The 26,637-nt window shown below is 43.8% G+C and overlaps 2 protein-coding genes and 1 long non-coding RNA gene across 3 annotated transcripts in view; 1 reads left to right on the top strand and 2 right to left on the bottom strand.

Annotated features, from left to right (window-relative positions):
- The window catches only part of LOC147031023 (uncharacterized), a 215,243-nt gene that overhangs the window by 158,219 nt on the left and 30,387 nt on the right, over nt 1-26,637 (top strand). The window lies entirely within an intron of this gene.
- Nucleotides 8,857-21,223, bottom strand: LOC147031024 (uncharacterized). The gene is made up of 6 exons (XM_085875696.1): nt 20,642-21,223; nt 18,489-18,652; nt 18,175-18,390; nt 9,895-9,946; nt 9,403-9,750; nt 8,857-9,231 (listed from the first exon to the last, which is right to left on the bottom strand). The coding sequence occupies exons 1-6, from the start codon at nt 21,120-21,122 to the stop codon at nt 9,050-9,052; spliced, it is 1,443 nt and encodes a 480-aa protein (XP_085731822.1). The 5' UTR covers nt 21,123-21,223; the 3' UTR covers nt 8,857-9,049.
- The window catches only part of LOC147031022 (uncharacterized), a 42,132-nt gene continuing 36,916 nt past the window's right edge, over nt 21,422-26,637 (bottom strand). Inside the window, exon 11 of the mRNA XM_085875694.1 lies at nt 21,422-21,761. Within this exon, the coding sequence (XP_085731820.1) occupies nt 21,736-21,761 (26 nt within the window). The 3' untranslated portion in view covers nt 21,422-21,735. The remainder of the gene's footprint in view (nt 21,762-26,637) is intronic.

The raw sequence follows: 26,637 nt of genomic DNA, 5'->3' as shown, positions 1-26,637 counted from the left end.
CGGTCTCGTGTGGAGAAAATCGTTCACTGCGACCTTGTTCTTTGTTAATTCTCAACTTTAATCGTTGATTTCTTGGTGTTTGTGAAAACGCCTTTTTTTTTTCTCTTGACAGTTTACTAACTTGTTTTGTTGAGTTAGAATGGCGGGTGAACGTTTCCGTGTCGAGATGTTCGAGTCACGAACTCGTAAACACGCTGTTTTTTGTTTCCCTCCCAGTGAGGTGGAACTTAACGATGTGCTTTCCGCCATCAGTAACATCGTCGGTTTACATAATATTCGTGCTGCTTCTCGCATGAATAAGAAGTTTGTGGTGTTTGTGTCCGAGGATCACATGGCCGCCACGGTGATTGAGCATGGCCTGTTCATCGAACCGAACACTTACCTATCTGTGTTCGCTTTACAGGCCCCAACAGTTAAAGTTAACATTAGTTATATCCCACCATTTATATGGACTTGTGTAACCAGTTAAACAAGTTCGGTAAGGTTGTGTCGAGGATCTCAATGGTGCCAATGCGTCATGTTAGTGATAAATTTAACCACGTCATGTCCTTTAAAAGAGTGGTTTATATGATATTACCTGAAAATGGAAAAACACTGAATGTTGGACTCGGTTAAAAATCGCGGGTTTGAATATAAAATGTTTCCCTCCTCAGAGGTCATGACGTGTTTTGGGTGTGGAGCTTACGGGCACGTGAAGAGTGTTTGTCCCAATGCGGTTACACCGCAGGAAAGTGAAGGTTTGGTGAGGGACGATGCTTCTTCACCACAAACTAAATGGGGAGAAGGTGAATCAGGAGCCGAGCCCCACCGGCTGAGGTGTACGACGAATTGGACTCGTCCACCCCGACCGGCGCTGGAGAGAGGGTGTGTAATCGTGACGTAAATATCCAACCCCACCAAACGAGGAAGTGAAAGTGGTTGCTTCCTCTCCTTTACCAACCACTGTCCAGGACAGTGTGGATGATATGGAGGTATCTGTTACGGATACCGGGAAAAAAAGGCCAAAAACGGTCAAATTTTGATGCTAAGGAGCAGAATAAGGTCCAGATCGTGTCAGGCTCGGTGGACCTCCAAGGCACGTCTCGCAGTGGAAACCCCTTGGTGGTACCGGAGTCGTGTGCGGATGTGGAAACTTCGCTTGCTCCACTGGCCGACTCTGAGCGGGACACGGACAACAGTGAGGTATCTCAGGATGTTTTAAGTGTTTGTCCTGTTCGCCAAACTTGTTCAGACGAGTTAACAGCTATGTCTGACAGTAATGGAGAAATAGATAAAGGGGAAAATCCCTGTGAGTTAAATGTCAACCCCTCCCTCACAGATGATGATGATGTAAGGGTTGTAGAGGGGCAGGACATGGAGAAGGCAAATTCGGAGGGGTCCGTAAACAGAGCACAACTTTCTGTTGAGCCAAAAGTAAATGTTCCACAAGTAATAGGCGAGGTTATAGATGAAGCACTTGATTCAGATGAAACCTCTTCTACCCCACATTTTCATGCTTTAAGCTCTCAAGAGGATGAAGGGGGAAACGACACAACCTCAGTGCCTCAAGAAAATGTGATTAAATTCCTGGATGATACATTCAGGAAAAGACAAGTAAAAATAAAAGATTACTTCCCGAATTTACACGATTTCATTAAAACTGCAAGGAGTATGATTCGTGATCCTTATCAGGTTAACATGTCAGAGCCTCAGTTCCAAAGGTTAAGGAAATGTCTTACTCGGGCTGGTAAAGAGCTTCAAGAATAACTAACAGGATGGAGATAAAAGTAGCATCCCTAAACATCAATGGAGGCCGCAGTTGTGTGCGTCGCCTCCAGGTATTTCAGCTCTTCCAAAATGAAAAAAATTGATGTGCTAATGCCACAGGAGACGCATGCAAATCGGTCTACTGAGGATGAGTGGTGTGAAATCTTTAAAGGTTGTCTTTTTTTTCTTGAGTGTGCTTGTTGAAGCCAAGGCTGGTGTGGCAATAGTGTTGCATCCTCGACTTCAGCCTTTGGAGATAACTTGTAAGGAAATTTGCAAAGGTTACTTACTGTCTGTGCAATTAGTCAGTCGTAACCTGAAGATTTGCATGACAAATGTTTACTGTCCTCGTGCTAACTCTGAAAGAGGTGCCTTTCTGTACAAGTTGGCAGAGTTTGTAAGCACCATTGACTTAACCATGTTGTTGTGTCTGGGGGGTGACTACAACTGCACCCTGAACCCACAACTTAATCGGAACACTTTTGAGCCTCATCCACCCATTGCAAGGCCTTTGGCACAGCGAGTCAAAAAGTTTAAACTGGTGGATGTGTAGCGGGAACAGAACTGTCATATCCATTAGTATACATGGGTTTGTGCATCAAGAAATGTTTTGACGATGGCTCACCTCGACAGGTTTTATGTTAATCATGAAATGGTAAACATTGTTAAGAACTCGTATATAAGGCCGTCTGGTTTTTCCGATCATTACATGATTGTTATGGTGTGTGGCTTTCCTCATCATGTCTGTGGAAGTGCATATTGGATTTTTATTTGAAACTTTTACAAAGTGCATATTTTATAGAAGCTTTTAAAATGGTATGGGAAAAATGTGAGTCACAAAATGGTTCATATTTGAATTTGAGACAATGGTGGGACTGCACAAAGTCCCAAATCAAATGTTTTTGCCAACAATACTGCTCTTACAGCACATACAACGCTTTTGGTGTGATATCTGCTTTAAAAAACGATATACTTATCTGTGAGCAAAAAGCTGGATTGTCTCGCGTGAATGTCCAGCAGTTGTCAGAGAAAAGGACCCTTCTGGCTGAAATGGTGAAAGAGCGGGTGGCCGGTGCTTTGTTGTGATGTTTATGTTCTCGATGTGTGCCCCCATTGAACTGCCAATTAGGCATGGCACATCACTGAAGTGTTCATTGGTGAACACAATACTGAAGAATTTGTTGAACATTTCAGCTTCGTCTTTATCTAACGTCGCTTCAAAGAGCCAATACTTTTTTTTGCTCTTTGCTTTTGAGTTAACATAACACCAGAAATCCTTGGGAATCTGTTTCATATTATAGATGAGTCTTGTCTCATATTATTTATGAGGTTCCGAGTTGCTTTATGTTAGCTGTCACTCACCATACAGTAGTATCGGTAATCTTCTCCACACCCAGAAACTATAAATCTGTCCCTCGTGTGACACTTGTGTCTGCCTGTGGCAAGAGTCTCTCTGGTGGCGTTGATTTGTTTCTTATTACGCCTTGTCGTGTTTTTGGCAACTGGAACTAATTCGTCAATTGCATTCAGAAGTTGCCCAAGCCTGGTGTTGGCTTAGTGGTTAGGGTGGCTGGATTGGGATCATAGGGTCCTGAGTTTGAGCTCCGTTGGCTGCTGAGTTAACACCAGGTGGGGTCGACTCAGCATGTCACCCTTCCAAGGTCAGTAAAATGAGTGCCAGTGTACTGGTCCTGGTGTGTGCCCTGGTTAAAATAGGAACATCGTATCCCTGCATGTCATAAGAGGCAACTTAAGGGTTGGTGTCAGGAAGGGCATCTGGCCAGAAAACTCCCTCAAAAAGGAAACCATGATTGTCATGGGGCTCGCAAGGCTAACCCCTGCTATCGCAGGGAAAAAGACCTTCAAGTGTGTGTGTGTGTGTGTGTGTGTGTGTGTGTGTGTGTGTGTGTGTGTGTGTGTGTGTGTGTGTGTGTGTGTGTGTGATTCAGAAGTTTCTCCTTAAACACATTCCACGATTCCCTACAGTCGTCTCCAGCAAAGAGATCAGTCTAGTTGTGTGCCATCTTCTCTCTCTCTCTCTCTCTCTCTCTCTCTCTCTCTCTCTCTCTCTCTCTCTCTCTCTCTCTCTCTCTCTCTCTCTCTCTCTCTCTTGCACTTCATAGCACTGTAGTTACCCCAGTTGTATTGTAGGTGTTTAATTTCTGAAGGTTTAACTCCCTTTCTATGATAGGGCCAGATTCAGTGTTTATCTCAAAGTGTAGACAACAGTGATCACTTCGTCCAAGTGGTAGGCCATAATCCAAAGCTGCAATTAATTCTGGCTTATTTGTTATCACCAGATCAAGGATGCTGCTCTGTCCATCCCTCTACCTTGTGGACACTCGAACAATTTGATGCATGAAGGCTTCCTGAAAAGCAATTAAGAACCTGTGAACTGAGTAGTTATGTTGACTGTTTGGAAGCCAGTTTTGCCACTCAATTACCGGAAAGTTAAAGTCTCTCACTATGATTATTAGACGTACACTTTGATTCCGTGTAGTTTATTACTTCCAATAGAGATTCATTATTCTCAAGATTGCTGGATGGACTGTGATTAAACACATACTATTATTGTTGTGGCTCCATGGAGTACAATGGAGCATCCAACAATCTCTTTGAACTTGAAATCATAAACAGTTTCTGATGCTCGTAGTTGTCTTCCAGCGTACACGATTACTCCCCGAACACCTTCCTCATCAAGATTAGAGAAAAGGTCATCACCTTTAATGGCAACAGATGGCTCCAACAGTTTGAATCTACTGAACTTGGGGGTACTACCTCAGTTATCATGATTATGTCTGGTAAACACTGATCAAGTTTATAACTTAACATGTCTGCATTAGTATACAGTCCTTTCAATTGAACTCCATTTTTTGCACAAGTGTTCATTGTCTTTCAGTACTGCAATGATATCCTCTTCTGACCTGGTGTTTTCTGAACCGACATAGTCATTGTTTCTGTTCCACCCGTGTCTTCACGGAGTTCCTCCATTTCAACTTCAGGCAATCCACCAACAGCTCCACTATCTTGGTTTGGTATTTGTATTTGTGCTTGGTCATCTTGCGAACAGATGTCACTGGATGCATCTATCTCTTCTTCCTTATTAAGTTGTGATTCCTTCAGAATCAGTTCATCCTCATTCGATTGTGAGTCCTTCGCATATTCCACTTTACTATTTTCCTGGTCCAGTCAGCATCTTGATTTACTGCTTTCCTCACAATTCAGAGCTTGAGTCTTGTGTACCATAATCTCACCATGCCTTATGACAATGTTTTGCTCACCTTCAATTCTCCTTTGTCTGAGTTCACCGAGCATATATTTTCTTTGCTGTCTCCAGTGTGGGTTTAAGTCAGGGTCTATGTACGTTTTGGTCCATTTCAATTTCCCTCTCAGCTTCATTGATGTATCATTTAGCTGAACAAGTGCTACGCGAGGCCCTTAGTTCTTGTTATGTCCAATACCCCCCCCCCCCCACCTAATGACCTTGTTTATATGAATTCCTTTTCCTGCTTTAATTCTGTTCCTGTCTCTTTCAATTCTGCAAAAGACTTAAGGTCTGTTTCCTGCCACCCTTTTGATGCAGTTGCAGCACATTCAGGAAGGCTCAAGACAACAAAGTTGTTTTTTCTTCTTCCCCTTTCAGCCATCTTCTCTGTAGCTGCCATGCTGGCACAATTTGAGCGATCTTCACCCTGCTTCGAGTATCTTCCTGAAATCTCACCTCCACTGAGAGATATGGTATGATATTCACACTTGGCGTGCCCTCATTGGTTTACCAAGTATGCTTTTGTTACATCAGCATATGTTTGCTCCAATCTTTTCTCCCAAGAAGTTATTATTTCTTTCACTGTTTGTTGAACTTCTTGATGGATTTAAATTTATTTTCTCTGTGATCTTAACAGAGATCTGTTCCTGAGCTTGTTGTGTGAGACATTCAATATCTATGCTTGCCTTTTTCTTGGGTTTCTCCACTATCCTATCCACTTCAACTTCAATGTCTTGACAGTGTACAATACCAATGTGCATGGTTTTTCTCCACCACAAACAGTTTGTACACATCCGGCGGTATATTCTGGCATTACGAGCAGTACCACATTTCACATGCTTCACATTCAATGATCTGTGGAATACCTGTCTTGTTACAACAATAGCACTTGAACTCATCTTTTTTGGCCCGTTTCCTTGAATCAGTCAATTTCTTTCTCTTTTTTTTGTCACCTGCCTTTTTGGTGTTACCATCATCTTTATGAAGTACAGTGAGTTAATCTATCAAATTGAATTATTTCATGTATTTAAAAAAAGGTTAATTGTGTTGCACTCTTGGTTTCACTCAGAGCCAAAGGTCTGAGCTACTAATACTGCCCAACGTGAAATGGTGGTGCAACATCGGGCGGTGGAGGTTGAATTTGTTGATAAAGAGGGAAAAAAATATCCTGATTGTGAAAGAAAATTTGGCATCAACATTACTCGTGCCTGCTTTCCCATCATTTCAAAACTGAATGTTGAGCTTTTATTTCAAATGCAGCGTGGGAAGCGGCTGCTGTAAACGGGAGACCGAAGAACGCAAAGACAGACAACACGGTTCACAATATATAATAGATGACTTCCCTTTCAAGGAATTTCAACACAGAAAGAGACCATTCGACCCATCAAGCCTGTACAATGGTTGCCAACCTATGACTTTTTTTGTAAACAGGGTCAAGGCTCATGGAAGAGCAAGAACACTGAACGGATCAGGATGCAACAGGACAAAAGGAACAGTAGGGGGAGCGGGAACTGACAGTGGATTTGAAGGATGAAATAGAGGGAGACTTGGACAAACAATGGATGTGGGGAGGAATGGGGTGGACATAATGGTTGGAGAAATAAACTTCTCCCCCCTCTCTTCCTCTCCTCACCCCCTTTCTCTCCCCCTTTCTCTATCTGTCCATGCTCTATCCTTTGAAAATATGTTGAGCGTAATCTGTCACAGAGAATCAGTGCCGTTGAAGCAGCTTCCTGAGCAAAGGTTATACGAGGAGGTTTTCCATTGCCTTCCCAACAAGAATTTGTTGAGGCAGGAATTTTTAACATGAAGCACTCTTCACGAAGAACACCATGTGGATCTTTAACGTCCACCAACTAATGTTGGTGGATGGGCCAGCCAGTCGAGGGATGGCACACTCATTGATAAATCACCCTGTCTGTGAAATACCAGGATGACAGTTTATAGCTGTGCTGAGACTCAAACCCATGCTCGACAATGATGAGGCGAGTGTGGCTACCTCGAGGTCATCTTGTCAGCTGAAGTCCTACCTTAAAGCTCTGTTAATAACCAAACTGTGATTCTTTGTTGTATTTATACGTTTAAAATGTATCTCGTTTGGTATCAGGCATTCCTTCTGATTGAATGGTGAGATTTGCCTGCATGCAGAGCATTTCAAAAGCAGCGCAGAAGTGGGAGACAGCCATATGCACAAACGCACAGATGCCACACTTTGCATCATATTGTTGTGGTGCCGGGTTCGGTGACGAGGACGACCGCTAGATGGAGCAGTTGGGCCGTCTCCCACCAAACACCGGAATTGAAGGTTGTCACTCCGGATAACTCCATAGTCGACGGGTCACTCAATGGACCGTGGACGCCAATATTTCGACCATGCAGTTAGGGTCTTTTTGTCTGATTCCAATTTACCTAATTAGCCGCGCAGTCTAGCTACCGGGGAAGCCACACCCTCAGCCGGCTTTGTCCGAACTGAGCCGCTGTTCCCGACTCGGATCCGGCGTAACCTAGCGGGAGTTACCAAAGCTGCGCCGGTCCAAATAACAACTTACGGCACAATCGGCCTCCCTGACTCTCAAGCCCGAACCACACTGGGTCAATGAAAGAAAGCACAGACAACGAAGTGGAACATCTAACAGTTATTTATTACAATGTAAGAGGGAGAGAAACACAGAGCAGACTTAATCACGAATATGCAGGAAAATGTACAATGGAATCACTGAAACAGTTCCACTTACAGACTGGCCACAGACACACACACACCCAAAAATAAATGGACCTCTTGGGTCTTTATTCGGCCCTTCAGCCATGGAGGATAGTTCAGCTGGGGGTCAGAATCTGGCTGGGTACCTGGCCGCCTCGTGCGGTTTCACCGACTCAAACCCACCACGGTGGGACTCGAACCCACGACCCGGAATCCAATGAGCCCCCGATCCTGGCTGACACAAACGATGATACGACCACCACGGAACACCTCCGCCATGACCACCACCACCACGAGGAACCCGAAAAAGACCGCAGACCAGACCAAAACCGCAGATGACAACTGCAGACCAAAGACCAAAGAGCAAAAAGAAAAGAGCGCAGACGACGACCACCATAGACCAAGGACCAACGAGCGCAGACGACGACTGCTGCAGACCAAAGAGCAAAAAGCCCCGACCCCCGACACGACCACCTTTCTTATCCTCCCCCCCCCCAAGTGGGTGGAGGGATTCGCTCTGAGGTAACTCACCTCCAGATTGGTCAGGGGGCGTTGGGTGATCGGCGTCCTCCCCTCATTGGACGAGGTGAACATTCCATCTGGCTGGGGCGGGGTTGGCCCTGAGGTGATCTCACCCCTGATTGGACGAGGGGAACTTCCATCTGGCTGTGGCGGAGTCTGCCCCGCCCATGTCAGTAGCCTTGAACACGTGGGTTATGGCGTCGTGTTGTGGAGTGACAGCTGGGCGGTTGAAGCACTTGTTCGCCCGCAGAGTGGGAGGAGGAGTGAAGCGAGGGCATTGGTGGCGTTGTGCGATTTCAAGATGTAAGAAACCTGACTATAAAAGAAACCCACAGAACACACATGAAATTCCCATCAGACATAAGGGAGGAATTCTCACTATCCACATATACTTAACGAAATAACTAAACTTTGGGTCAACTGTATGTGTGAATGCGAATGGTTTCCAGATTTGTAACAATATAATGTATAGCTTGTATTGTCTCAAATCGTACAACATGGTTTGTGGCCATGCATTTGACCAAAAATTCCTTTCCATCTGCACGCTGTAACCCACAAACATGTCCTTTATTATCACAAAAAGAAATAATATCTGAAAACGATCAACAATCTCACACAATAATGGAGAATAGGGCTGAAGTTTAATTTTCACAAGATTCATATAAAACAAATACAGTATCACAGTTGGGTAAATGACTTAACAATTCATTACTTCCTGAACATTCCTTAAAACAAATGTTTTCTGAAAAAACACAATCACATGTGGAGATATGGAAACACATCGAGGACTTTATTAGCACTTTGTGTAGATGTTTCTAAAAACGTTTTTCACGGTAACGTTTAACAAAGAAAACAAACATGGTGAATGGGAAGAGAGCGAGAACATTGAGAGTGATTGCTGCAATGAGAGCCGGTCGGCATCCAGAGAGTGATGAAGGGTTGGTGGTCTCTTCCCCAGTTGTGGATTGGATTTGGTTCCTCATCACCACTCTGTCATCTGTTCATAAACATCCATTATATCATCAGGAAACAATCATGTAAGATGTCAACTCAAACAAAGGTGAACTGCATTAATTTCAGGATAATTATGAACAAAGATGGTCCCTTTGAAAGGAACCTTAATAGAGCATGATCACTGGGTGGTAATTATCAGCGAGTAAAATCTTACCAGGTGTGAATGAGAGCACAGAGAGGACCTGCTCCCTCCACATTCCATCCTCTCCAGGACCAATCAGGCACCAGTATCTCTCGAGTTCATCCCTCGTTACACCAGGTGGAGGTTGCAAGCAGTGGGAGCTTTCAGGACAGGAATCCTGTCCAGGTTCCAGCACTCCATGGTTTCTCTGTTTGTTCTTCCCCAGACAGGAGGCAAGGATGTCTACCCACGTTCCGGCCGCTGCGATCACCCGGTTGTGGCCTTCAGTACTTCGAAACATCCACAGCAACGAGAACATGTTACTGGGGGGATTTTGTATCTCACATGAGAGGAGAGCAGTTCCCCTGAGAGGTTCGACAACTACAATGAGAAAGAAGGAAATTACAACCTTTATTTCCACCAATAACGACTCTCCATATAACCTCGTGTTTATTCCATGTTTCTCTTCCCAAAGTGCTTTGAAAAACGGCATCAAATTCCCAAATGAGAATCGACAAAACCCACCGTGTGGTTTTTTCGGTTCTCTCTCCTCTGAAGAGTCACATGACTTTGGAATCTGAAAATAAATAATAAACAGGGAGTAGCAATACCCAAATGTAGTGAAATGGTCATATATTTATCTGTAATCGTGTGTGTGTATGTGTGTGTGTGTGTGTGTGTGTGTGTGTGTGTGTGTGTGTGTGTGTGTGTGTGTGTGTGTGTGTGTGTGTGTGTGTGTGTGTGTGTGTGTGTGTGTGTGTGTCCATAATTCCAAAACCATGATACCTTGTGGCCTAAAACTTTGCATGCATACTAATGGAACTCCAAGGGAGTGCATGTATGAAAACTTGGTGTTTGGGTAAATTTCGTCACCCCTTTTGAAGATAATTCATGGACTTATTTAATTATCCTTTATCAAGGCATCACCCTTGTTCACCTTTCTGCCCCCCACCAGGGTCTTGAGAATGAGAAAGAATGGTATTAAACAGAGTTAGGGAGTTTATTCCAAAGGAAGGGAAAAAGAGGAATGAAAGAGTGAAGGTGAGCAGTGATCCGTGATTTTGGTAGTTTTACCAGAAGGGGGTTGCTGGCGGACCTTGAGCGTCCCATGGAATATGGGGGGAGGGGGGGACATATCGCAGACACAGCAGGGGGGGGGCGACGCCAGAGAGGAGACTGTAGAAGACAGAAAGACCACCGACCTGCCTGCGGTGAGAGAGTGAGAGGCCCAAAGTCTTAGCCTCATCGCGGGAGATACCAATGATCTGAAATGCCTTGGTTTCCACAGCGAGAAGCTGAGAAAGGTGAGAGGCGGGAGCACCAGCCCAGAGGGGAGTTTCTTGACCAGGGACAAGGTTTTTTTTTTAGCCTGATCAACAATACCTTGACTTGGAACAGGCCACAACAGATTCGCAACGATAAAGTTTTTTTTATTTTTTTTCCACTTTCTTCACTCATATCAAATGCCTCATCATCATACCAATGAATAGCTGGATACATCACAATACTTATAAATGCCTGGAGATACTGTCTTTGTGGCTTTATTTTGTTTCTGCAAATGTGATAACCTGTGGAATCTCTGAACCTGAGTCAAATTTCAAAACTTTAACTTCTTAGTTGACCTCAACAGCAGTTCGGACTGCAAAAAAAGTGTTCATTTGTCCAATTCAGACATTGTTTGACATTCCGGGCATCTCTGGGAGGTGTTTACTCTGACTGATTGCTAATCGTGAGCTAAGCCAGCCGTTTCTTATCAACCGTTTTGTTGGAATGCTTGCTTGAGTGCTTAAGTCACTTCCCAAGTACTTTACAAGCTGCTTGGTTATTCATTTGCAAGCCATGGCCATGCATGGCAAAAAGTATTTGCACTGTCATAGAAAATATATCCATTGACTTGAACAAAATCAGGCGTTTTGCCCGTGTTTGGGTTTGGTCCGTCTTACCTGCATTGCCATGCAATGCCTCGGGCAGTGCGCCACCCACTGAAAACAAGCAGTTTTATTTTACATTGCGTTTCCCCTTTTTGTATGATCTGCTTTCATTTTACGATTCATCACTTCAACAGAGATGTATACATATAGAAAATTAAAAGTTTAGTTGTTTTTTTTCAAGTTTCTTCAAACGTTTCATTGGAGTGCTTGCTTGAGTGATCAACACACTTTACGAGTGCTCCTCAATCTTTGATCTCCACAAGCTTCCATGATGATACCGTGTCTCAGTTCTCTGTGGAGACATCTCCACAGTGAGGAAGGAAACATAAATCAGAAGTTCGGAAGGCAGTTCTCTGTTAATAGACCGTGGGCCAAGCTCCCATTTTGTTTAGTTTTGTGACCCACTTTGTGCTGTGAGATGTGGTGATACCATCTCCGACTTATTTCCAGTTGTTGCTGGAGTTCGTAAGCGGTGAGTACTGGCTCACACACTTTTCAGCACTTGTACGGACTGGATTCTGGTCTGGGAAGGATGTTGGAGAGATCAAGCTGCAGTGTGTTGTTTGGGAATGTAAAGATCTCTGACCTTGATTTTGCAGATGATGCAGTCATCTTTGCGTAGACTATGGATATCCTTTTGGGGCCCTCGAGGTGCTGAGTGAGGAGTCGCAGCCGCTGGGATTATGGGTTTCCTGGGTCAAAACTAATGACATGCTTTCAATGACATCTTGGATGCTGTTGTCGTGTCTGTACCTGTTTGTGGTGAGGATGTTGAGGTCATGGAGAGATTCACTTACCTTGCCAGCAACATTCATTTCTCTACTGGCTGTGAGCCAGAAGTCAATAGATATCTGGGTCGGGCCTGGGGAGTCATGGATTCACTGGATCATGGGGTGTGGTGCTGTCAGTACTTGTGCAGGAGGATGAAAGTTCGAGTCTTGAGGTCCTTGGTGCTTCCAGTCTTGCTCGACGCATGTGAGACTTGGACTCTGACAAGGGATTTAAGATGGAAACTTAATTACTTTGGTACAGGTCTCTTCGGAGAATCCTTGGCTATTGCTGGTTTGATTCTGAGAGAGACTCAAATGAGATTTGTTACCTGCATAGTCCGTGAGCATCAGCTGCTGCTGTATGGACATTTGGCTCGTTTTCCTGACACTGATATTGCTCACCAGATTCTCTCAGCAAGGGAGCCTTGTGAGTGAAGGAGGCCAATGGGCCAACCACGTGCCTCTTGGTTGCAGCAGTTTGATTAGCATCTCAAGGAGATGGGGATGGGCCAGGGATCTGCCTGGGGGATGGACAGATGGAGGCCCCTGCAGTACTGGAGGGAAGTGGACGCAGTGACGCACTGCGTCGGCGCATGCTCCCATACCTGATCTTACCTGATACTGACTATGTATGACCTGAGAGAATATGTTGTGCTTTATGAACAAAACACACACACTTCTGATTGTATCTGTACTCTCAGTCCCATGTGACCTGATATTTCCATCAGTCTCCACAGATATTTGTGTGAAATATACAGAAACCTGATGATATGAGTGACTGATAGACTCGTAGTTACTGTTTAGATGTTCTGTCATTCACCTTTTAATTCAAGTGACCTGGGTTGCTGCATCATGAATGTTAAATTGACTATCTTGTGTGAAATTGACTTCCGGTTCTGGGTTTGGAGTGACCTCAGGTTCTCTCAGGGGTCTCTGTCGACTTTCTCAAAGTTAAGTTTCCGGTCATTATCTGTCCCGTTTTAACTGTTTATTTCCTCACCTACATGTTTCTGTGTGTTCCTAGTTCGGTTTTGTTTCAAAAATCGTGCTATTTTGTGAGTTTTCGTCGACCTTGTCTTCCCGGGTTCCTTGAGGCCTACCCATCCTTCCCCTCGAGGTGTACGATCATTTTTATCTGTATTCTCTCCCTATTATCTTCAATTCCTATTTTTTTCCCTACTTTCCCAACTCCCCCATCTATTCCCTCCCAACTAAACACTGTTTCTTGTCTTAAATTAAAAACAAACAAACAAAAACAACAACCTTTCTCCCTCCAAACTCACGAGTCCCGATCCTTCTCCTTCTCCTTCTCCTTCTCCTTCTCCTTCTCCTTCTCCTTCTCCTTCTCCTTCTCCTTCTCCTTCTCCTTCTCCTTCTCCTTCTCCTTCTCCTTCTCCTTCTCCTTCTCCTTCTCCTTCTCCTTCTCCTTCTCCTTCTCCTTCTCCTTCTTCTCCTTCTCCTTCTCCTTCTCCTTCCTGCCGGCACACCATCTTTCTTCTACTTGGCTGACTCACTCTCCCCATTACCTTCATGATTTCTTCCTTCAACCTTCCATTCCTGAATCTTACCTCATCTTCAAAAATCCATCAAAAAATATTAATTTTCCTTGTATCTTTCCTCACTATACACCTGGAACCACGTGTCTCTCTACCCTCTTCCTGATACTTTTTATCGATCCATCAGCTTCACTCCACGTTTACTGATCCAAATTCACCATTCACCTCCACCATTTCACTTCAACCTTTCCTTTTCCGAATCTCACGCAATCCTTATTAAAAATAAATAAATAAATAAATTCACTTTTGACTATACACCTCCCATAACCACGTGGTTCTCCCGTAACCACGTGATCTGTTTCCACCCCCTGCGTTTACCGATCAAATTCACAATTTACCTCACGATTTTTTCTTCAACCTTTCCTTTACCTCATCTGATGAAAACTCTCTCTCTCAAAAAAATAATAATAATAAAAATGATCTCCTATAATGCTTCATCTTCCTCTTCCACACGAGTGGTTCTCATTACTGTATCATAATTCACGACTCTTTTTCTATTTCAACAGACTGCTCTCAATTCGATCTTTCTTTCATACCTTGTCGAAAAAGTACAACTGTTACAGCGTTTCTTCTCTCCATTCTCTCAATTCCCCTTTATTGCATCCATCAAGAAATGTCTTTAATCGCATTTCCAAATGAAAAATGAAAAAAAAGAAAACCCCAGTTGGCTATGCTTGTTCGCTTTCCATCAACCATTCTTTTTTTCCAACTTCAGTGCCAATTCATCCCTCTCACCCCTCCCTCTCAATGCAACCATCACACTCTTCTCCCTCCAAGCTTCCCTATCACCTTTCCCTCTCAATTCTCCCCACTCACCTTTCCCTCTCAACTCTCCCCACTCACTCTTCTCCCACTATTAACCCCCCCCCTCACTCATCCTTCTCAAAGTTGTCGCCCCTCTCATACACAAAGATGCCTCCTTCCCCTGCCCTCTCCCCTCCATCACATCACTCCACCTCCTCAAATCCTCAACTGCCTTCTGCCCCCTCTCTTATTACTTCTCACTGTACCTCAACCCAACACCACAGAGCCTTTTCTCCTCCTCATCCACCCCCTCACCGAGCTCTTCTGCAATCCCCCACACTCTTTCAACAACTCTCATTACCTCCCCCCCCTCCTCCCTTGTCCTACCCTCCCCTCCCCTGCACCCAAAACCTCCTCCACTCACTCTTCATTGACGGTGTGGTCCTCAAATATCTGAGGCCTTCGCTCAAACCTTACTGATCTTACAGGTTGCCACTGGCAAACCAGACATAATTTGCCGAACAGAAACTTTCCTCCCCCAAGACATCTCTGACTCCCAAGTATCTCTCCCTGGTTACTCCCTCGTCTGATACAACAGACCTGAGCCTCATCCTGGTGGAGGAGTTGCTCTCTTCATCAAAGACTCTATTCCTCACTCTCCATGCACTGCCCTCACTCCCCCACACCTCCTGGAATACCTCTGGCTACGGCTTCCCCTCTATTCCCACCTCATGTTTATATGTGTACTGTACCATCCACCAAACAGTGATAACTCCATTTACACCTCACTATCCGAAAACATAGAACTTCTATCTTCTCATCCAAATTCTCTCTTCCTCATATGTGGTGACTTCAATTGTCATCATGTCAGTTGGCTGGTTATGGGTACCTCTCTCACCTGTCATGGCACTTCAGCAATAGACTTCTGTGACTCATTTGGACTGACTCAATCGGTCAACTTCCCAACCCAGATGTCAACCAATGGCACTCTATCTCTTCTGGATCTGATTTTGACAAATTTCCCTGAAAATATCTGCTGTTCTTTCTCCGCTCCAATTGGTTCTTCTGACCACGTCCTTGTCAAAGTGGACATCTCTCTGGCTGTTATCAGAGAACCAGCTCAGCGCCGTCGAGTCTGGCATTTCACTCAGGCCGATTGGCAGGGTCTCTAAGCAGCCATTAAACTTCGAGACTGGTTTCCCATCGCTACTTTCTCCAACATCCTTTCATCCCCTCTTCCTGTCCAGGCTGGAGTTCCTCAACGAAGTGTTGTAGACACTGTTCTTTTTCTAGTTTTCATCAATGATCTCTCCAACCCTCTGGAAAATCCTGTTTATCTCTTTGCTGATGACTCCACCCTCTGCCGTACCATCTGTCATCCCTCAGACCAGCAAGCAGCAGCTTCTTCACTCTCTGCATATCTTGGTAAAATCACAAACTGGTCCAACATGTGGAAAAAGTCTTTCAATCCTGACAAATCTAACACTCTCACTGTGTCTCTCCGAAAGGACCGTTTGGACCCCCCCCCCACCAATCTACTTTCTCAACAATCCTCTGGAAAAAGTCCTTTCGTTCAAGCTTCTGGGTCTCACTATCTGCCATGATCTTTCTTGGGAAAGCCACATTTCCAACTTGGCCTCCAAAACCAGTCGCCGACTGGGAATCCTCAGCAATGCAAAGTCCTTCCTCAGCCCACCTGAGCTCCTGACCACATACAAAGCTTTTGTCTGCAGCCTGATGGAGTACTGCTCTCCCCTCTGGGCTGGTGCTCCTGCATCTCACCTTTTTTGGCTTCGCGCAGTGGAAACCAAGGCATTTAGGATCATTGGTATCTTCCACGATGAGGCTGAGTGTTTGGGCCTCTCACTCTCTCACCGCAGGCAGCTCGGTGGTCTTTCCGTATCCTACCATCTACACTCGCTTAGGGCGACGCGGCACGAGCCACTCGCTCAGGGCGACAGGGCACGAGCCACTGGCCCAGTTTGGCCCAAATTGGCCTTTTGGCTTATGTTGATCTCAAAATTAAGAGGTAGTTGAATTCAGAGACCTGATATACAAACGGTCTTCAAATTTCAAGTCAATCAGATGAAAATTGACAATTTTAGAAACAATTAAAAAATGTGGTCTATTTTGGGTTGACCTTATGGCTTATGTTTACCTGTTGACCAATGATAATCTCAAAGGTAATAGGAGGCTTAATTCATTGATCTGAAATACAAATCCTGTTCAAATTTCAAGTCAATCAGATGAAATTTGAGGATTTAAGAAAATTTGGCTCAAATTGGCCTTTTGGCCTATGTAGACCTTTTCGGTCGACCAAATTTTATGAAACTTCAATGCCTGACCGTCGCAGGGTCGGTGACATTAATCTCTGAAAATTTCAAAACGATCATCTGAGCGGTTTGGGCTGGAGGCAAGCGAACAGACAAACAAGCAAACAAATGAAAAATTACTCAGTGACAACTTGGCAAAACAGCACAAAGTAGAATGGCACTCAGTTGAGTGCATACCTCTGTCAGGTGGAACGGTTCACGTTTTGTATCCCACTGATGGGCTGGATCCGAACTAAAACCCAATCCGCTTGTTCTTGTCACCTATCCAACTTATCCACCTTGTTTTGTCATAACTCGTCCACAACTTTTTGAGATATAGTGATATATTTAGTTTTTGGCCCTATCAATTTTATAAATTAGGCCTGTGTTGACCTTTTGACCTTAAAATTAATTGCAAGTTGAATTCAGTGACCTGACATGAAAATGCTCTTCAAATTTCAAATCAATTGGATGAAAATTGAAGGTTTTAGAAAATTTGGCCTATTTTGATTTAAGAAAATTTGATATTAAAAATCGGATGAAATTTGATTTTAGGTAGACATTTGCCCCAAGTTGGCCTTTTGGTCGATGTTGATCTCAAAATTAATAGGCGGTTGAATTCAGTAACCTCATATGCAAATGGTCTTCAAATTTCAAGTCAATCGAATGAAAATTGACAATTTTAGAAACAATTAAAAAAGTTTGGCCCATTTTGGGTTGACCTTATGGCCTATGTTTTGACCTGTGATAACCTCAAAAGTAAAATGTGGTTGAATTCATTGACCTGATATGCAAATCCTGTTCAAATTTCAAGTCAATCGGATGAAATTTGAGGATTTTAGAAAATCTGGCTCAAATTGGCTTTTGTCGGCCTTTCCGGTCGACCGAATTTTACGAAACCTCAATGTGGAACCGTCGCATGGTCGGTGACATTAATCTCTGAAAATTTCATAATGATAAGTCGAGCAGTTTGGGCTGGAGGCGAGTGGACAGACACACAAACACACAAATGGAGGCGATCAACATATCAACATACGACCTCACTCATTCTGCATATGTGTTCAGGACAAATTTAAACAACATTAAAACGAACAAAGTTCATTTAAACAACAAACTTGTGTTCCTTCTCATATTCTGATTTGTGTTCAAAATATAACATTCAATTTAAATACGTTGTTCCTTGATCATAAACTGATAAGACAGATCGACGGGTGGATGGATGGACAGACATGAACCAATTGCTAAACCCCTCTATTAACTTCGCGTGCGTGGGGTAATTATCCATAAATTAATAATCAGTGAAGAAAATATAAATTATTATTATTGTAAAAGGCAAGGAATTCCTAACTGGTAAATAGACTTTTAAACTAATATTACTATCTTTGCACAGATCTTCATTCATTTTTAAATACACTTAATTCATGAACTTGGAGAGGATTGGGAGAGGAGGATCAACATTCAACACGGTATTCGTAGGAAAAGGTAAGATTACCTGGGGATAGAGAGTTTTGGGATCATTTCCATAAACCCAACATGAACAGGTAAATGTTTGTTCCATGCCAGAAAGTGTTTCAATGATTCTGATGTTCTCGAGGAACCAGGTCGATAAGAATCCACTCCAACTGAATAATCTTCCACTCCCATCATGCCAGATTGTTACACTTTCCAGATTCCCCAAGTAAAGGGACTGCACCGTGAAAATATCCACCTGGAGAAGCATGTGCACAGCAGGTAACATTTCACCTGGTTAAGGGCATCAACTTCTTGAATTTAACCACCTTGTGAAAGTGTTGTGTGAATGATTACCTGATTTTGTTGAAAAATAACAGGATGTGTTGATTCTTTAAGATGATGTGTTACACATTCCAATCCTCCACACATCCTGATATAAACATTGGCACCTGTCCCAGCCCTGAAAACATCTCCTGTTTTGATGTGAATCTTGTAATCCTTCGACTCCTGGGGGGAATCTGATAGAAATCCCACATCGTTAATACTCCGTATGTTAAACATGATGTTCAATGTTATTATCTTGCCAAAACAAAGTTTTTGCAAGATATGTGAGTCAGCTTGTATGTTTTTTTTTGTTTGTTTGTTTGTCTGTAATCACGTATAAAAAATTCTGCAGAGCACAGTTATCATTGGAAATTTTTGTAACCGCATATCAGAGGCCTATAGAGGTCCCTTTCAGCGCACAAAATTTTGAAGGTCAAGGTCAAAGGTCAAGGTCACTTTGTTGCAAATCAGGGGAGTTGACGAAACCCTTATTTTTTGAGTAATTTTAATCGAATCGTCTCCAAACTTTATGGGAATGTAGTATATGGTCTGGCAGCTGATTAGTTTTTGGTGGCGATTGGCCTTGACCTTCATGGTTAGCGCCTGAGGTCAAACATATTTGACCCCAAGGTCAAATTTTCAAGTTTTAGGAACCATATCGTGTAGTACCTCAAATTGAACACCTCGATGAGTGCTTTCTAGATATGTTAAGCTTGAGACATTATGACGTCTTTTGGTGACATTATGAGGCAAACACATATTTTTCATGGTTACGCTGTAGAACGATTCTCATCGGAATCTCTCGTAGGCAGATATTCCTCAAGGAGTCGCTCCTGGTGGATAGCAGCTCTGTTCACCTCAGTGTGACCTTAAAGAAGTCACGTGGTCACCTTTTGGCAAGATACGGGTCACGCTGCGGGTGACATTGGTTTATTTTTACTTTAATAAACTACGAGGATGAGCTTACCATGTATAACGGGCTTAGAACCTCACTACCGAAACGAGATGGTGATATACAAACGGTGGGTGAAACATGCAAACAACGTCCCATAACTCATACACCTCCTCCTGACCCCACACACCAAGCATTTTTAGGTCAAGAATATTGGATTTATTCCTTTTTATACAGAGGGAGACTTTTGATAACAAGAGTATTTGATGTATTGATTGAGAATCTCCTTTTTAAAATTTATTTAGAAGTGAATTAACTCTCCTTATGTAAAAAACCTCAGAGTTTGATTTCATCTGTCTCCACTGATGGAGTGTTAGTGTGTGAGAATAGTGAAGATGAGTAGAGTTGAACCCATTGTGAACATCCTTATAGATCCACAGTTTTACCATATGGGAGGTTCATGTGGTTATACGGTTACGTTAATGAAGGATTCTTTATTCAGCAAATTATTACAAACTGATACTGACTCCTCTTAAATGTTATACAGATCGATTATCTCCATTTATACTAACACTCCTTACTTATTGTTACAATCATTTTCAGGAATCAAATTGATTTACTTGGTTATAAACTATGCTGTAAACTTCCCCCTGGTATTTAATAGGACAAGATGCAACTTTCCGGCCACTTTTAACCTGCTCTTACGAGCGTGAAATGTGTGATACAAATCGTCTTCTCAACATAATTTTCAGCAATTACATGTGAAACAGTGGCAACAACAAAATGGTTAACCATAATATTGTTCTGTTCCTGAATGCATATCGGACTCACGGAAATATGGGAAATACGACAAATATCAGTGTATGGGAGGTGTAGAGTGGTAAATTTCATCATTCTAAACGTACCCTGTGCATTGACAAGCCTCAGATATGACGTTCCCATCTGTGTTAAGAAGCAACCAAACCAGATATGGTGTCTCCCTCTGGGAGGTCTACCTGAAAGTTGGTCATGATGGCATTGTCTTTCCACAAGCAGATGGCCATTAAATAAATCAACAAGGTTGCCATGTTCACACAAGGTAATAAGTCCACTCACTGGCAGCAAAGGTCGAATGTTTGGGTAGAACACGTCCGTCAACGAACCTAATTTTGTTTAAATCTCATTATCCCTTCAAAATTTGACCATTATATTGACTCAGCAATCCCCAATTTTCCTTTCCTTCAGCTATCACATGTATTTATTCGTTAATAAAATATTTTTGTCTCTTGTGAGTTTAAAATGTGAAATATACCTGCAGATTCAGCTGAGATGTAGAGGAGTAGAGCTGCTTCACATGAAGACTGAGTAACAGCTCCTGCTGACTCTTCCTCTTGATCTCCTGAAGTACAAAATGATGATGTGGAATCACACTCCGTTAGACTTCCACGTGAAGGTTCATTCAGACATCTGTACAGACCAGAATCTCTCTTTTCCACCCTGCTGATTTGAAGATCTCCGTTTGGTAGAATCTTATGATGGTTCAGCTTTGTGTTTTGTTTTTGATCACAGTCGATATCATAACAATCGGAACGATTGCAGCTGATCTGCTGCTCAACCACCCCATCCACATCTGCATCCCTCATCCACCGTACCCAGGGAGATCCCCGAATCCTGCAATCACATGGTACGTTCACACAGGTGTGCTCGTCTACCATCAACACAGTAATCTGGGGTTGCCCCGAGCAAGTGGACTGTCCGAGGATCAACATCAAAACCAACAGCGAGTCCCTCATCCTATCTGTTTGCTAACACTGCAGCAGAATGACTGAACTCGAACCACAAAAATTGTTTAATTTCTGGACCATGTTATGTCCATCAGGTGGTCATGCTGTCACTGTGGCCTGGCAGTACAAGATAACGCGATATAATAGGGAAGTGTCGACCATAACATGCACTCAGTTTTTTCTCATGAATGATTCACAAACTTTCCATTTAAAATGCTGAGATTTATTTGGGAAGTATCTCCTGGTGATACAGAACATAAACCATCAACTTCGTTTATCTACATGAGGAATATTGTTCACCATAAAGGGTAATTGTGTTCATCCTCAGCCAATCAGCAAACAGTAAATCTTCACTTGGTCATTATTCACAAAACAAACACACCGGGATGGGGATACACAACTCACATTCTATTGGTGGATAATACGACATTTTAAAAGACTCTTGATATAAGGACAGTAGTTTATAACTGAGTATACATTATAACCAATGTGAGATGTCCAATAAGGGGGAGTGTGCATACATCTGGGCTGTCCTGCACAGCAAGACATCCATCACAGTCCTAATTACCGACCGATACTGACGAGGTGGTAAATCATGTTCCTTTCCACCACTTATCCTGGTTCAAGTTCTTCTCGTTTCAGTAATTTCTGCAACAACAACAAAAATTATCTCTTATTTTGATTTTGTTTGACAAAAACGATCGCATGTCATTGTTTGTGTTCATCTCGAATGTTCCAGAATGTTTTGCCACTTCCCAGAATATCACCAACCGTGTCTATTTGAATCAAATCCAGTGTTGGCTAATGTCTCTCTCTCTCTCTCTCTCTCTCTCTCTCTCTCTCTCTCTCTCTCTCTCTCTCTCTCTCTCTCTCTCTCTCTCTGTCTCTGTCTCTGTCTCTGTCTCTCTCTGTCTCTGTCTCTGTCTCTGTCTCTGTCTCTGTCTCTGTCTCTGTCTCTGTCTCTGTCTCTGTCTCTGTCTCTGTCTCTGTCTCTGTCTCTCTCTGTCTCTGTCTCTCTCTGTCTCTCTCTGTCTCTGTCTCTGTCTCTCTCTGTCTCTCTCTGTCTCTCTCTGTCTCTCTCTGTCTCTCTCTGTCTGTCTCTCTCTGTCTCTCTCTGTCTCTCTCTGTCTCTCTCTATCTCTCTCTGTCTCTCTGTCTCTCTCTGTCTCTCTCTGTCTCTCTCTGTCTCTCTGTCTCTCTCTGTCTCTCTGTCTCTCTGTCTCTCTGTCTCTCTGTCTCTGTCTCTGTCTGTCTCTCTCTGTCTCTCTCTCTCTCTCTCTCCCCCCCCTCTGCTGGTACGTTGTGTGTACTGTCATGGCCGCTTCGTGTCGTGAGTACCCCTCCTCTGCCGTGCTGTTTGGTGTTTCCACTTTCCCCATTTTTCGTTTCCCATGTGTTCGTTTTCTACTTGTGGACTTTTCCCGTGTTTTTTTTTTTTTTCCTTCCTGCCTGGAGAAGAAAGAGAGAGAGAGAGAGAGAGGGAGAGAGAGAGAGAGAGAGAGAGAGAGAGAGAGAGAGAGAGAGAGAGAGAGAGAGAGAGAGAGAGAGAGAGAGAGAGAGAGAGAGAGAGACACACAGAGAGAGACACACACAGAGAGAGACACACACAGAGAGAGACACACACAGAGAGAGACACACACAGAGAGAGACACACACAGAGAGAGACACACACAGAGAGACACACACAGAGAGAGACACACACAGAGAGACAGAGAGAGACACAGACAGAGACACAGAGAGAGACAGAGACACATAGAGAGACAGAGACAGAGACAGAGACAGAGACAGAGAGAGAGAGAGAGAGAGAGAGAGAGAGAGAGAGAGAGAGAGAGAGAGAGAGAGAGAGAGAGAGAGAGAGAGAGAGCGAGAGAGAGCGCCCACGGTCTCGTGTCGAGAAAATCGTAGGCCGAAGGCGTGCATGGCCGCCGGGGGAGGTTTTTCTCGTTCACTGCGATTGTGTTCTTTGTTAATTCTCAACTTTAATCGTTCATTTCTTGGTGTTTGTGAAAACGCCTTTTTTTTTCTCTTGACAAAGTTTACTAACTTGTTTTGTTGAGTTAGAATGGCGGGTGAACGTTTCCGTGTCGAGATGTTCGAGTCACAAACTCGTAAATACGCTGTTTTTTGCTTCCCTCCCAGTGAGGTGGAACTTAACGATGTGCTTTCCGCCATTGGTAACATCGTCGGTTTACATAATATTCGTGCTGCTTCTTGCATGAATAAGAAGTTTGTGGTGTTTGTGTCCGAGGAACACATGGCCGCCACGGTGGTTGAGCATGGCTTGTTCATCGAACCGAACACTTCTATCTGTGTTCGCTTTACAGGCCCCAGGCTTCAGTTTTTCAGTGATTACTTTTGGTTCATGTTCCCACAAAGTTTCTGGAACTGCGACATCAAAGTTACATGATAAACTTTGTTGTATCATTGTGTGTACAGCTGTACTGACATGAGTTTGTTTTTGTGTGTGTGTGTGTGTGTGTGTGTGTGTGTGTGTGTGTGTGTGTGTGTGTGTGTGTGTGTGTGTGTGTGTGTGTGTGTGTGTGTGTGTTTTCAGTCATTAAGCATTCTCTTTACTCACCCCACCTCCACCCCTCATCTTTCTCTCTTCTTTTTTTTTCATATATATATATTCTCTCTCTCTCTCTCTCTCTCTCTCTCTCTCTCTCTCTCTCTCTCTCTCTCTCTCTCTCTCTCTCTCTCTCTCTCTCTCTGCATCCCTCCCTCCCATGGTAGAGTAACTTTTGGGGAGGCATCGCTCTCCCCACCTCCCCACCCTCCCCTTCCTAGCTTCCCCTTCCTCTCTCCTCTCTCCTCTCTCTCCCTCTCTCTCTCAACCGCCCGCCTCAATACCTCCTGTTAGGGCCCTGTCACACCTTGACGTTTTAGCCAGCGTATGGCAAGGTATCAAGATGTCTGTAAAATGCTGGCGTACACTGAACTATTGATGTTTTTTCCAGTTTTGGACGTATTCATAATGAGTTGGACGTATGCATAACGTATTAGTAACGTACACAGAACGTTTCGATAACATATAGATAACTTATATCAATGAATGCTGAGCGTATTGTCGGCGATCACAACCTATACCCAACGATAGTCTAACTTATGCATAGTGCGGCAGCGTATCGCCGACGATCACGTGGCACAGGCTATTAATAGGCTGCGGCTCGACGATTCAAATCATACCGCACTAGACATCGAAGTGTCAAGCTGCCGTTACACCTTGACGTTTTAGCCAGTGTATGCCGACGTATGAAAAATTTGCCGAATACGCTGGCACATGTCGAATACGTTATGGGTAAGTTTTGTATACGTTAATAGCACGCTGAAGCATGCTGGCATACGTCGTAGTACGCCGAGTATGTCGACAAACTTTCAGCATGTTGAAAATTTTTCGACGTACTCGGCGTATGACACACGTTCCGCATACGCTGGCCATAAGTTGTAGGCACGTTACGTGATCGTTGACACACGTCGACACAAGTTACTTGTAAGTTACTCATAAGTCGAAACACGTCGAGGTAATGGTTAGGGTCAGTGTTACAGACTCCCTGTTTTTTTTTTCTTTCTTTCTTTTCTTCGGTATGACGGTGATGTTGACACTTCGATTTCTTGTGCGGTTATGATTTAAGTCGTTCAGCGGCAGCCTATTAATTATATTATATTATAACCGCACTAGAAATCGAAGTGTCAACATCACCGTCATACCAAAGAAAAAAAAACAGGGAGTCTGGAACACTGACGCTAACCATTAGCTCGACGTGTTTCGACTTATGAGTAACTTACAAGTAACGTGTGTCAACGATCGCGTAACGTGCCTACAACTTATGGCCAGCGTATGCGGAACATGTGAGTCATACGCCGGCATACGTCGAAAAATTTCAAGCATGGAAAAGTTGTCTAACATGTCAGCGTACTACGACGTATGCCAGCGTGCTCTTAACGTATACGAAACTTACCCATACGTATTCGACGTGTGCCAGCATTTTAGACAAATTTTTCATACATCGGCATATGCTGGCTAAATCGTCAAGGTGTGACAGGGCCTTTAGCGAAGCGACGAGTTGTATTTGCGAGTACATGGATAACATAACCAGGGAACCACTGGTAGGCATGGATGACCCACAAAATATGTAACAGAGAAGAAAGTAAATACCTATGGATTTTTTTTTTTTTACCGACATGCACACACACACACGACCAATATTGGCAATTTTTCGGGAATTGTCAGCTTGGGGTCAGATTGATTACCCACTGCAGTACTTACTGCATACAACCCACAAACCTTGAGTAGCTTTCACCGACAAACAACGTTACATTTATATAGACATTTCAAGAATATGAAACTTTGCCACCACAGCTTAAAAAGAGAGGTGGCAAAGGCCAAGGAAAAGGCATATGACGAGCTGTATGAGAAGTTGGATACAAAAGAAGGGGAAAAGGATTTATACCGATTGGCAAGACAGAGAGACCAAGCTGGGAAGGATGTGCTGCAGGTTAGGGTGATAAAGGATGCAAATGGGAATGTGCTGACGAGTGAGGAGAGTGTGTTGGAATAGGATAAGAAATGAGTATATTAGAGGGACAGCGCAGGTAGGACGGTTTGGAGACAAAGTGAGAGAGGCGAGATTGAGATGGTTTGGACATGTGCACAGGAGGGAAACGGAGTATATCGGGAGAAGGATGTTGAAGATGGAGCCGCCAGGCAGGAGGAGAAGAGGAAGGCCAAAAAAGAGGTTCATGGATGCGATGAGGGCGGACATGCGGGTGGTTGGAGTGTCAATGGAAGATGTGGAGGATAGAGCGAAATGGAGACGGTTGATCCGCTGTGGCGACCCCTAACGGGAGCAAGCCGAAAGAGGAAGAAGAAGAAGAGTTCAAAAATCAATATTTTGTGGAATAACCCTGATTTTCAATCACAGCTTTCATGTGTCTTGGCATGCTCTCCACCAGTCTTTCACATTGATGTTGGGTGACTTTATGCCACTCCTGGCGCAAAAATTCAAGCAGCTCAGCTTTGTTTGATGGCTTGTGACCATCCATCTTCCTTTTGATCACATTCCAGAGGTTTTCAATGGGGTTCAGGTCTGGAGATTGGGCTGGCCATGACAGGGTCTTGATCTGATGGTCCTCCATCCACACCTTGATTGACCTGGCTGTGTGGCATGGAGCATTGTCCTGCTGTAAAAACCAATCCTCAGAGTTGGGGAACATTGTCAGAGCAGAAGGAAGCAAGTGTTCTTCCAGGACAACCTTGTACGTGGCTTGATTCATGAGTCCTTCACAAAGACAAATCTGCCCGATTCCAGCCTTGCTGAAGCACCCCCAGATCATCACCGATCCTCCACCAAATTTCACAGTGGGTGCGAGACACTGTGGCTTGTAGGCCTCTCCAGGTCTCCGTCTAACCATTCGACGACCAGGTGTTGGGCAATACTCAAAATTGGACTCATCAGAGAAGATGACCTTACTCCAGTCCTCTATGGTCCAATCCTTATGGTCTTTTGCAAACCTTAGCCTGGCT

Source organism: Eptatretus burgeri, chromosome 3 (assembly GCF_056783735.1).
Source record: "Eptatretus burgeri isolate ZD-2024b chromosome 3, Ebu_testis_v1, whole genome shotgun sequence".
NCBI lineage: Eukaryota > Metazoa > Chordata > Myxini > Myxiniformes > Myxinidae > Eptatretus > Eptatretus burgeri.
This window is presented reverse-complemented; position numbering and strand designations above follow the sequence as displayed.